The following is a 13904-nucleotide window of genomic DNA, read 5'->3' on the forward strand; positions in this document are numbered from 1 at the left end:
AAGACCCTATGGAGGCAATGATGAAGCAAATGATGGCCATGATGGATAGACAAGAAGACAAGCGCCTTGCTTTAGAACGCGAGCGCGACGCAAGAAAAGAAAGAAAAGAACTAAGGAAGGAAGAAGCGGCAACAAGAAACGCAGCGTTGGAGGCCGAGCGTGAAGCTCGACGAGAGCTACGCACTCAAGAATTGCTTGCCCAAGTTCTCGCCTCGAAGACCGAACCACCCAAAGATCATGGGAGTTCCTCTCGTGGTGCAAGCCACAATGCGGATTCCAACCATCCAGTTACAGAAAAGTTGATTTTCAGTAAGTATGACGGTAAAATGGATGCTACTATTATTCATTTTTGGTTGCATCAATTTAATGCTTATTTTGCGACAACTAAGAAGACAAGCAATAGCAAAGTTTTGACGGCAGCTATGTACCTTGCCGGTGATGCCATTAATTGGTACCACGCATGACAAGAGGCACAGCTAGCCGCACACCTAGAGGCAACCGACGATTTCACGCCCCTCTCTTTTAGTTGGGTTGATTTCCAAGACAAGCTCAAGGTGCGGTTTATGCCACCTCAGTACCTCGCACGATTGAAGGACGATTGGCGCGCTCTCAAGCAAAATGGTATGCAGGTTATGTCTTTTTCGAATCGTGTTTTGCAGCTAGGTACCCAACTACGAATGTCGGATGAAGAGCGCAAAGAGGCTTTTCTCTTTGGATTGGACAAGTATATCAAGTACGATGTCGAGGTACTCAATCCAATCGATCTCAACAAGGCAGTAGCGATTGCTCTCGCACAAGAGATGAAGCACAACAAGGGAAAGCCTAAGGAGAACAAGACTTCCACAAGTACCTCGCAGACTCCTCACAACGGTAAGAACGGTAAGAATGGTAAGCATGATAACTCTTCTCACCAATCTTCCAACAGTATCTCATCAAAGAATTCTTCCAATAAATCTAAGGGTAAGGCTAACAACAACTGCTAAACCTAAGCCTACTCCAGACGAAAAGGTAGCACAAGGAATTGTAGGAGCATACATCACGTCAGAAGAGCAAAGCACTTATTCTAAGGAAGGTCGTTGTTTTCATTGTCACATTAAGGGTCACATAAAAAGAACATGTCCTAAGCTTGAATCAAATGAATCTAAAGAACCCACAGCACCCACTACATCTGTCAATGCAATGAATGATAACACGATTGTGCCCAAAGTTTCTCAGGACCCTCCCATTGATGATTCACTCATTAAATGTTATGGTCGTACGTCGGGGCACCGTTTTGTCATATTGTTTGACCCAAGTAGTATGCATGATGTGATCAGTTCCACTCTTGTTGAGAGAGCCCGCCTCGAGGTTAGTCCGAGATCTCCAATCGAGGTCACTGGCTCTCGTCCCGGTATGGACGCTCTCATCACCGAGGAATGCCTTGATATGTTGTTTGCAATTCAACAGACTGCCTTCACTAGAAAATTTGTTGATTCTCCTCTCTCAGGATGTGATATGATTTTAGGCATTAAGTGGTTTCGTGGGACTGATGCTGTCATAAAATTTGCGGCTAATACTATAACTCTCAATGCCGACAGTGATTCTCCTACTGTCTTTCATGGAGTGGATACTTCTCCGTCTCCATCTCTCATTGCTAATATGCAGGACAAGATTGAAAGGATTCAGGATAAGGAGATTCTCTCAGTCTCTCTTTCTCCACAGCACGACACACAGGATTTGCATGATTATGAGAAACATGATGATTTAAATGATAATGATTTGCATGATGATTTGGATGAAAAAGACAAGCATGATGAATTGCACGAAGATGATGTGATTGTTCACAAGGATGATGTGTTAGTGATGCTTTTTCTAGCGAAGCTAACCTCGTTGTAGATTCGAGCAATCACCTAGAATCGATCTTGGCTTTCGAGTCGAGGTCCAAAGATCCCCCACAAGACGATTCGATAGACCCCGAAGAAGCGATCTTGGCTCTCGGGCCTTGGTCCAAAGAACCATCACAGGAAGTATTATGTGTTCGCATGATTGATACGCACGCATTGTTCGAGTGTTTCATTCGTGAAGGTTTCCTGTATTTTAGTCAGCATCGTTATGTGATCCCTTTTACTAGGCATGACATATTGTATGTTGAGCACGTTTCTCTCATGGATGAGCACGAATGTATGCGGATTGTTCATGAAAAGTTGAAAAGTTTGTACATCAGGAAGTCTCATTCCATGCTTCTTCCTTGGCATGACACGGTTTCCGAACGAGCACATGATTGTATGAGCACCAAGCATGGGCATTTCCACTGTGATTTGCCACAGTTGATGATTTCGATCAAACAGAAAAGATTCGACCTCATTGTTTGCATGTGTTTGATGAACGGGTTGTCACTCCGTCTATAGGTTCATCTACATTGCATACACAATCTTTAGAGACGACACGATTTTTTTCCTTCACTTTACATGGAATAGGTATGTTCATGGTTTTGTGTTGGAGATGGTTTCAGGAATTTTCAGCCATGGAGATTCTTGAAGACAAAAGAAGCAATACTCTAGACGCAGTTGAAGCGAGAAAGGAGATTCAAATGACTTTGTGTCGCTTTCGGCGCGGCCCAAAAAAGCAAGCGTTGCACACCTTTATGAAGTTCAAGTACCGCACGACCCACACAGCAGAGTGGGCCGGCGAAGAGTCCCTTCCAAGATTCCGGATGCTGTTGGCGATCTCCCTCGACGCCATACAGTTCGGTACCAGTACCTCACTTTGAAAAGGAGGGGATGTCACGTGACACATCCCAACCCTATGTGTCCGTGGACAAGCTACACCACAGCAGGGTTCAATCAGTTCCGTCAAGTTAGATTAGCAGTGATCTGGCACTTTAGTGAGTCTATTCGTAGATCGTGCATGTCCAGTCACTTAGCATAGATGCATATCCTCCGGTTGCACACAGCATGATCATAGGAATTCCCATCAGAATCCATTAGCATCAGTTAGGGGAATTTTCTAGTGCATTTAACCTAATTTCCTATTTATTGGGATTTTCACTTATTATTTTTAAGTGACTTTCCTACAAAAGTAGGTAGGGCAATTTTGCTAAGTTAATATATAAGCAAACCCAAGTTAGCACTTTCTGGCAGAGAGGCAGCAGGAGCTTCCCGCTCAACAGGCAACTTCTCAGCAGTACCCCCCCTCATGACCCCCCATCGCCATACCTCCCATCACCTTGGCGTTTTTTCATAGAGCATCCTCGCCCTGAAGTTCTCCCCCACTTCTGGCGACAGTCCCAACAGTAGATCAGCCCAAAGGAATAGCGTTTTTGAACTCTTGTAGATCAGCCACCCTCAGTGTTTTTCCCACGACAAAACCACAGCAGCATTAGCACTTTTGCCTTTCCTCAGCCATACCAAATCTCATGGCGATTTCAGCCTTGGCTTGATTGCCATCACCCCCAAGTCATCTAGCGGTTGCAGAATCATCCCGTTTGCAGCAGCAGTACCCATAGACTAAGCGTTTTTTTGAACCAACGTTTTCAGCCAGAAAACGCAGCAGCACCTCTGCCATTCCAGCGTTTTTGGATCAGAAATTCAGCATTGAAGAAAAGCAGTTTTCGGCATACAAAGCATAGCAGAACCACCCCAAGAAGGTTGCAAATGGTTCCCCATTTTCAGCCATAAAAACACAGCCCAAAACAGTCATTTTCAGCCACCGAATCAGTCCCCGAAATCAGCGATTAGAAGACCTCAGATTTCAGCCATCGAGTCGTCGCCATCACCGTCGTCGTCATCGGCATAGTCCAACTTTCATATGTCCATTGCATACGCATTGTACACCTTTGTGCAATCAAGTAAACCACTCTCGCCGACGAGAGTGGGGCCTTCGGAGGAGGGTTTTACAACCTCTCGGTGTCGTATCTCTTCTCTCTCCTTCTCTCAGTCTCATTCACTTGCACGCACAACATCCACTCACTTTGTTCGTGACCACAGCACTCTACAAGACCGAAAGCTCTCTCTTTCCCTAAAGAACTAAAAAGAACCTTGAGCAATAAAGATCACTAATCTTGAGAAAATACAACATTCATTCCGCTGCACCTTACACCTACGATCTTTGGCTCGTTCGGATTTCGAGGCAAGTACTCGTCAAATCAATTCTTGAGTGCGTAGTTCTCGTTGAGCCTCACGCTCGATCTCCAAGGCCACTCTTTGAGCTTCACGCTCGGCCTCCAAGGCCACTCTTTCAGTTGCACGCTCGGCCTCCAAGGCCGCGCTTTGGGCTGCACGCTGGGCCTCCAAGGCCGCGCTTCGTGCTGCCGCTTCCTCCTTTCTTTGTTCTTTTCTTTCTTTTCGTTCGTCGCGCTCGCGTTCTAAAGCAAGGCAATTTGCTTCTTGTTGTGCCAACTCATTCCGATTAGCTTCTTGTTGTTAGGCCATCATGTTCATGCGAGTCTCTTCTTGTTTGGCCATCATGTCCATCATCTGTTTGACCATTGCCTCCATAGGGTTTGGTACACTTGGTGGCGTAGATGGCGAAGGGGAGGGTCGAAAAAATCTCCTGGTGGGGAAAATTCTTCATCGCCTCTCTCATACTCATCACCTGTATGCGAAGTATCCATTCCGCTTCGGGTGACGACCATGCACTATGATCTTGGGTTCTTAAGTTCACGAGGAACTTGGGTTCTTGAGGGTCTTGGGTTCTTGAGGGTCTTGAGGTCTTGAGGTTCTTGAGGTTTTCTTTTGCTTGCAAACCACGTTTGAGAAGGATCTTCTCTTCACCCGAGTTCTACTCCTTTCTGCGGGCGCACCCCTTGGCGGCCTTGCGCTCACACCAAGGTTGCTTTTTCCCACCTCATGTCGATTGGCCGGCCGCTACGTGCACGGTCCGCTCTAATTGAGTAAAAAGAGGCACAAGGGGAGGCTGGACAAGCCCTTCTTTCCTGGGATTCCTGTCACTCTTCAAAAACACAACTAGGAATCGACACGCCCAAGCAAACTTGGGTTCGTGCAACCACAACAAGCAAAAAAAAATTCTTGTGATTCTTGTCGTTCTTTCCTTGAGTTATACAGAACACTGCCAAAGCTCTAATACCAATGTTAGGTGCAGCAGAATGAATGTTTGCGCTTTGCTCAAGATGAGTGCTCCGAACTGTGCTCAAGATTCCTTTTGTTCTTATGGAAGGTAGAGCCTTACGTTCTTAATGAGAGAGTGCCATGATCACAAACAAAGTGAATGGTCACTGTGCGTGCAAGTATATGAGATTGAGAGATAGAGAGAGAAGAGAGATACGACACCAGAGACGTTGTAAAACCCTCCTCCAAAGGCCCCACTCGTCGGCCGGAGTGGTCTACTTATGATTGCACAATCTGGTACAAACGGTATGCATGAGACTAATGCAAGTCTAGGCTATGTCGACGATGAGACGGTGATGACGAAGTCGATCTAAGGGCTGAAATCTGCAATCTTTTATCTGCTGTCCAAAAATGCTATGGGCTTAAATCTATGATTAGTCCAAAACGCTGATTTGGGGGAGCTGTTTCTGTGGTTCTTTGACGTTGAAAATCTGTAGGTTTAGGGCTGAAAACTGACGATCTTCAAGGCTCAAAACTGAGGTCTTTCTAGGCTGACTCCGCTACACTTTAGGTGAAAATTGCCGGTCTTTATCTGCTGCTGAAAACCAAAAACGCCAGGGAATCTGATGATCAAAAACGCTAGCAGTTGTGGTCCTTGCAAAAACGCTAGGGCTGGGTACTCTTGGCGATGCAGGTCTGATGCAAAAACGCCAGGCTAGGGATGTTGTGCAAAAATGCTAGGTGAGGAAAGCTGCTGCTTGGAGGGGAAAGTCCACCAAGGTTCTTGTGAGAAGTTGCCTGCTGAGCTTGGCTCCTGTTGCCTCTTCTGCCATGGTTTGCTTATATATTTTTCTTACCCAAATTGCCCTACCTACTTTTGTTGGAAAGTCACTTAAATTAATTAGTGAAAAATGTCAAAAATAGGGAAAAGAGGCTAAAATCACTGGAAAATTCCCCTGACTGATTCAGATGGATTCTGATGGGAATGCTTATGATCATGTTGTGTGCAACCAGAGGATATGCATCTATACTAAGCGACTGGGCATGCACGGTCTACGAATAGACTCACAAAAGTGCCAGATCACTTCTAATCTAGACTGACTAGACTGACTGAACCCTTGTCGTGTTGTAGCTTGTCCACGGACACATAGGGTTGGATGTGTCACGTGACAGATCTCCTCTGTCAAATCTTTATCACTGTTATCCCTGTCTAGCTTGCCTTTGCCTTTGTCCTTTTGTGAGTTCTTGCTTTTTCCTTTGGCTTTGCATTCCCGAGACAAACAAAGCACCTTCTCGCATTCATAACAACGACTCTTGGACCTCGTGGATACCAAGGCAACTAACTGAGCACTGGTCTGCCATCCTGTCAAGCTTGCCTTTGTCTCTATCTTCTAGCGATCTCATACATTTGCTTTTGGCTTCACAATTCCGAGCCAAACAAACAAACGGCTTCCTTGAGAACTTCTGTAAAGCATAGGCTGCTAACAGGATGCTAGTTGATACACTTTCCATAGCAGTGATTTGATGTTGGTATACCTTTGGATTTAGAAACACAAAAGCTATCATAATGTTGAGGACAAGCCAACAATACGGGTCTCCAACTGCCAAGCACTCCTTTAAAAAACGCAGCTACAAGTATTCTCTTCCTGTAGCTTTCCAAATCCTCTTGCACAATGACTATGCATTGCACATGCGTTTCAAAACGCTGCTCACAAAATGGCCAAAACCTTTCGCTACTCAAGGGTGATAGCAGTGTTTAGAACGCTGCTCGCAATGATTCTAGATGTCGTGGCTTAAGTGCACTTAGCATTTCAAAACGCCATGGCAATGTGTCCTCCAAGCTCCCTGCCATCTCTGCACCTGCATTTTAAGACGCTACCACCCCGCTAGCATATCAAAACGCTGTGCCCACCGCTACAATGGATCTCTCCTTCAGACTGCGTTTCGAAACACTACACCAACGGTGGAGAAAGCTTGTGCGGCCGAAAGCCTTTGCTCCTAACTTTTTTAGAATGCGACACTAAGATGATGAAACGCTAGGGCAACGACACCTCCTTCTCTGATTTCTCTTCACAACACCATGCTTCTCCCATGCGATCAACGAACCACTTGCTCTCATACCACGTCAAAGTTGTCACTTGCACATGGCTCTGTGTGCCGCGTGGACATGCTTCATCGACTTCCAAAGCCAGTTTTCCCCGTCTTCCTAGATAGGGATGTCTAGAATCCTAGGAGGATTAGTACCGGCAATTTTGTGAGCCTGTTCGCAGGACCTGCATGTCAATAAGTCCATCAAATTAGGTTTTCCAATTTTGGGAACCTCTTGCATAAATGGTTTGTATACGCGTCTTCATAGATGTTATTACACTACAGTGGGCATCTGGCATGACGAGCATGTAGTTTTAGGTTAGAGGAATCCAACGAGCCATTTCCCGCGTCAATCGGATTCCCGGGTGGGCAGATGTGCGACGGTTTCACCCAAAACTAGACCCCCACTGACTCAATTCTAATAAATCAATTTATTGATTTATTGTTGGGTAAGTTGGTGGACACTTGCCCTACCTAAGACCTAATAAGTATTCAACCTGCAAATTTCACCTATAAAGGGACCGAGGCAACCAGCATTTCATCATCAGAAGTGAAGGAGCGCTGAGTGAAGGAGCAGCCTCGGGCCAACATTTTCTGCAATTAGCCCCAGCATTTTCTGATTTCAGCCCATCAGCCAACGTTTTGGGAATTCAGCCCTGGCGCTAACTCTTGGCAGCAGATTGGGCCAGCGTTTTCAGTTTTCAGCCCATCGCCGGCAAGGCGGTGTGAGATTTGCTAACGTTGCCTCTTCTAGATGTGGTCCGGTACTTCGGCAGCCAATCGAGCTCTCCCCTCGGCCATTCCCTCGCCAAAATTGAGTGCTCCATTGTTGTCCATCATCGGCATCGTCGAGATCTGCATTTTCAGCCCTTCATTCCTCTCACATTGGGAGTGCAAATCAGCCCCTTGGAGACCATCGGCAATCCCACATCGAGAAGGGTAAGCCAAAAATTTCCACAGCCACTACCGTGTTTGTTATGAGAGAGCAATACGCTTCAGATCTAGAACTTGATACTATCATTTATCAACTGCAAAATGAGAAGATGTCAAGTGACAACTCTCAAGGACGGTTACTTGATGCACAAGACCAAGTTGTGTGTGATGTAGGCTTTGTGGAAAAAAGAGTTGAGGAAGTTCCAAGATCCACCCTAGATTGGGCATAGAGGCATTGAGCCAACCGGTAAGGCAGTAGAGACCTGCTTTAATTGGCCTTAGCACAAATCAGATGTGGATGCCTTCGTAGATCTTTTATGGTAAGTCGGAAGACAAAGTGAGACAGGCACATAGCACTAGGAATCCTTTATGGTAAGACGGAAGACGAAGTAAGACAAGCACAAAGCACTAGGACTTCTCATACCTTTATCAATTCGAACTAGACCATGGGGGAGTGTTGCTAGGGATTTCATCTCTGACCTCCAAGGCTGAGAGTGGGCAGGATAGCATCTAGACTATTATGGCTAGATTCACCAAGCAGGCCCACTTTGTTCCAAGGAAGAAGACAATGTAAGGCGACCATATGCCTAGGTTGTTCTTTGCATGGATCTTCGAATATAATACAATGCCACAGTCTATTGTGTCAAACAGACATAGCAGCCAAGATACGGGACGGGAGGTTTAATACACGGCGTACAATACGCGTACTAGACATATTTTTTAGAATTATACGTCAACTTTTTTAGATATGATACTTCAATCGAGACAAATGAAGCGGGATCATGTACCTCCTCAATGACTCTTCAATGTTTAACATAAACAAGCACCCTAAAGCTCTAAAATACACTTATCAACTAGCAAAAAATATGAAAATAGAATACATTTTGAACCAAAAAAAAAAACGCTAGAATAAAATACGTTGTGAGACGTATTGTACATTTTGATACAGGACGTACCGTATTCTAAATAAAGTACGCGTATTTGAGCTGCTATGCAAACGGAGGACCCAGGATAGCTTGTTTTGGTGGGCATTATGTGAGAATTTGTGTGATACACTCAAGTTTTCTTCATTGTTTCATCCACAGTCTGATGGTAAGTCACAAATTACCAATTCAATGGTTTTGGACTTGTTATAGTGGTGGAGCCTGAGCCATTGGTGAAGTTTGCCTCCAACGCACATGGTACACCTACTGGGAAGCCAATTTTGCAATGATCAAGTGTGGTGAGAAGGCTCCGCCAGTTTTGGGCACCAAGGATAAAATTATCCAAGTTGATCATTTAGTTGAGGTTCTTGGTACATCTTTTGCTAAAGGTAAGGAGGCTTTGCAAAATGCTCATGACAAGCATAAGAGGCCGTTATATTGGTGAGTACCTACATTGTTATATACAAATCCAGACATAAATATGTAAATTGTACATATGCGTGTGTATTCGTGGGCGAATGCACAGACGTGTGTGTGTCTATATATGTGTCTGGGTGTTTATCCACACATAGATATACTACCCCCCCCCCCCCCCCCCCCCCCACACACACACACAAAACACACACTGACATATACACACACAATGAGTGTGATTGACAATATATTGACTTAATGCCTGAATTCGATGCTCCTGCAGGTACTGTCAAAAGTTTAATTACTAACAATAAAAGACACCAACCAAACTAACAATCATGCATATTAATAAACCCACTTTGTCCGTTCATGATTTAGTTGTAATAAAACATGACAATAAATTGAGGCTTCATAAACAGACTTACCTGAGTAAATTCATGAAACAACTCAGAGCTACTCAAGTTTTCGGAACCAAACATGTTGATTATCTTTCCGAAAAAGTGGAGATAAATGGGCAAGGCTGCCCCATGGGCTGCAGCTGCTACGGCAGCAATGGACATGAGGAACCAATCGAATGGGGTAGCATATGCAAAGAGCCTGAAGAAAGGGACGGCAGCAGGTGGAGGCTCAGCTTCTTCCATCTCTTCAGGAAGCCCATCATCATCAACAGGGATGGCATCCGCTCCCACATCCAAGTAAGGAGAAGGTGACTCCGGAGGCTCTGAAACCTCAGACACAGGTGTCAATGGCTGGACATGAGGTGGCGACCAGCCAAACAAACCCCTCGGTAACATCATTGTTTACTGTCGCAGTGACTGTAAATGCATGGTGAAGCTACGCATACTGAAACTTTCTCCTGCAGCACAAGGTATCCTCTTGTTGCCCTCTGCTGCATTCACCCTTTAAAACAGATCCACTGTTAAGATTCTGCAAACACAATGTTGCCCAATGGAAATCCACACATGCTCTGAGGTTTTTCGCACCAATAGAGAACTAACTCAATTCCTTTTTCGCAATCCTTATCTGGATGTATGGTGCCGAGGAGAAAATTACCAACCAACACTTGTACTGAGATCCCTTTAACCAAGTACAAAAAAAACCCAACAGAACATTTTATAGTCAGTCCCGAAGCGTTCCTTTGCACCACCAGAACATCTTCTCTACCTTGGGGGAGGTTTCATGGTGGGCTTTTTCCGGCTTCCACAAAAATTTCCGTTTTTGGGTTGGGCAAAAAGATATTCAGGGAAGTGACAAAATCCGATTTCAGCCCTCAGGAAAGCATCTGTGTTTCTGGCCTTTGTCAAACACAAGGATGAATGTTCACGCGTTCATTCCAAGAAACACCAAGAGCAGATCACTTGGATGGTCTTGAAATGTTAAAACAGACAGTACGTCCTCTGCAAAAGACAAGGATTTCCGTCAGTCCTGAGGTGCCTATGTGAATCTGTCCTGGCTAGCTTGCGTAAATTCCATGGCGTCCCAATTGAGGGAATCCAAGCTTCATTTCCTGGGTCACACCAATTACGCGACAACGAGAGAGGCAAGACAAAGACCCAGCAGAGGAAGAGAGTCCAGACAAAGGAAATCGGGAGGGGAAAGGCAGAAAGGATGAAGACCAGGTGAAGGAGGCTGTCGCAGCTGTCGTTCACAAGGAGATCGCCAAAGCCCGCGTCACGCACGAAAAGCGAGTCTTCTTTACTGTCTCTTGTTGTAGCTGTCTGTTGGAATGCAACGGGGCCTAGCGAGAGCCTGCCTTGGACTCGATCTCCACTTCTTCGGTCCCTCAGCTTTGACTAATCAAAATTGGGTTTGAATACATACACCTGTGCCCCCCTTCCCACACGTGCTTATGGCTTCTTCGAGCCAAACTCCTAGATGGCATTCACACGCTCATTCTGCCGGCCCCCAACATCATCGCTTGTAGTTGCTAGCATTATCCTCTCGAGACGGTAAGCAATTGGATGCTCCTTCAAACATGCATATGAATTATGAATGAGACCAGTATTGCTCAATATTGGTTCATTGCAGTTTTGCATCATCTTGACTAATTTAGGAGATCAAAAATCCCTTCCAATGTAATCTATTGGGGGGTTCAAAGTTCATAGATCGAGAATTGTAAGCCCAATTTGGCTTTAAATTGATGGCTACTTAAGAAAGAAGGAGCCACTACCACTAACGATTATTAAAAGATACATTTTCACATCAAACATTCTTACAACCAAGTCATGGCTTTCCAAACCTCAAGTCTCGAGTAAGCTCTCTCTCTCTCTCTCTCTCTCTCTCTCACACACACACACACACACTCATGCGTTCATCTACCATTGATCTCTCCACCGTTGGGTGGCTAACCACCAAGTTTGCTCGCATTGAAGGTGATGTGCTACTTTGACAATCAGAGAGCACATGAGTGATTTTAAAACAGAGCAGTAACCAAAATAGAGTCCCCAAAGAGAGGAAAGAGAAATGATCAAAAACCTATGAGAGAGAGAACAAGCTAATTAAAAAACAAAATGGCATGTTGTAATTGCTTATTCTAAAATATTGCTTTTATTAACACAATATTAAAATAAAAAATTGATGTACAAAGTAAATAATCTCTCTCGTGCGCACATACACACACGCGAGACACCTTATCGACAATCAGTAAGTTGAAATTGATGTAGATTTCATGAAAAATAAGTAAATCAAACAAACTATGCAATGAAGTGGTGCATGATTTTGAAATAAACCAAAACCATACTATGTACACAATATAGCAAAAGAGAGAAGTTTTCCATCATGAAATTTTGGAAGCAAAATCTTAGAGAAACATAAGAGTGTTAAACTCATAAGAAACTAATCATTATTTTTCCAACTCGCATCTGAAACTCGTCATCTTTTTGGGCTTATAAAAACTAGTACAATCATCGCCTCTCTCTCTTTCTTCATGTAGTTCGTTGTGTGTGTGTGTGTGTGTGTGTTGTTTTGGGGGGGGGGGGGGGGGGGGGGGGGCCTCTATGTGTGTGTGTGTGTTGGGGGATGGGGGGCTCTAGAGAACACATGTCGGATGGAGGAGTCAACACGTGGCAAGGAGGGGGGTTCAAAATCCGTCCCCCCATTATAAATAGTATATAGATCACCCCATCCACATAATCCTTATCTATGATTTTTTATCCTTACCTAGGATATTCAAAAAGACAAAAAATTTAACTCATCTGAGACTAATTATTATGTTAAGCTAAGAAAGAACTCAGGTAGGGTCTTCTTTTGATGGGTGGCTCCCTTAACAGCCGATGTACTCGCGATGTGTGCCTCGGTATGCTTCTACTGGTAGCTTTTGTATCCGAAGTCTGTTTGGGGTGCCATGGCTCGATCCGAGCATAGCTTGCCTATGTAATTTTTTGGTTCTATTAATATATCTTACTCAATTGTGAGTTTTGCAAAAAAAAAAAGAAAAAAAAACTTGAATCAAAGTGTCGTCATATCACTTTACGCTTAGCAAAAAGTTATAACTTATACCCCCCTTCACATAGTTCAAGGAGGTTCAAAAAGACAAAACAATTAACTCAATATGAAACTAATCATTGTTTTTAAGTAAAAATAAAACTCACAGCAAAAGCTTATCATCAGGGCTAGAAAAATACATTTTTCCCGACCAAAGAAAATAAGGGCAAACTTGAAATTCTTCCGATTTTTAGGTCAAAATTTGAAGCTTTGGCCGGTATTTACACTAAAACTTGTGTAAATTTGTCGGTTTTCTTCAAGGCAAGCTCAAAATCTAACCGGGATTTTATGATTTTAGTCGATTAAAACACAGTGTACCCCGGTTTTTTTCTAACACTGCTTATCATATAATTTTAGGCTTGGTAACTTCACATATTGAATAAAAAATTGGTTTAAACAAATCATTATAGAGAATTTTGTCTAGATTGTCGCTAGTGTGTAGAGATAAGACTATGATTAATGATGATCAAGTTGAACGTCAATTGTTTGGTCACACCATCACTGGTAGGGATGTTATGGCCGAAAGAATGTGACACATTCGATAATTGAAACTAGCAAAGTGCTTGTAAGATGGTTTTTATAAAGCTAAAGGATATAAAGCTTCTTGTAAGGTTTTTCATGTTGATGTCTTCTTCGAAAAGTTGCTAATACCTCCCTCTCTCTTTTGTCACCTTTGAATGTGATGTGATGGCTTGCTTTTTATGGCACAGCAAGAGACCTCTCTCTCTCTCTCAGTCTCTCTCTCTCTCTCTCTCTCTCTCTCAAATGGAGGGTTAAACCTTGATATTACAAAAATACGAGTGTGACTAGAGCCTTCGACGGTGGTGCTGCCTACGGCAGTAGCTCAATAGAAAGCTTATTAATGACTCTCTCTACTATCAACTAAAATGATGGTGTAATATTATTAGAAAGGAATGCAATTGAGCTACTCCTCTCTCTCTCTCTCTCTCTCTCTCTCTCTCTCTCTCTCTCTCTCTCACACACACACACACACACACACATTTGTGACTCACTTTGA

General features: G+C 43.9%; 1 protein-coding gene across 1 annotated transcript in view; it reads right to left on the reverse strand.

The window, feature by feature from the left end:
- The window catches only part of LOC147456596 (ABC transporter B family member 6-like), a 73143-nt gene extending 61963 nt beyond the window's left edge, over positions 1-11180 (reverse strand). The window contains exon 1 of the mRNA XM_086515031.1: positions 9829-11180. Coding sequence (XP_086371157.1) covers positions 9829-10200 — 372 coding nt within the window. The 5' untranslated portion in view covers positions 10201-11180. The remainder of the gene's footprint in view (positions 1-9828) is intronic.
- Between the last annotated feature and the right edge of the window lie 2724 nt (positions 11181-13904).

This window comes from Adiantum capillus-veneris, chromosome 6 (assembly GCF_014529385.1).
Source record: "Adiantum capillus-veneris isolate H3 chromosome 6, ASM1452938v2, whole genome shotgun sequence".
NCBI lineage: Eukaryota > Viridiplantae > Streptophyta > Polypodiopsida > Polypodiales > Pteridaceae > Adiantum > Adiantum capillus-veneris.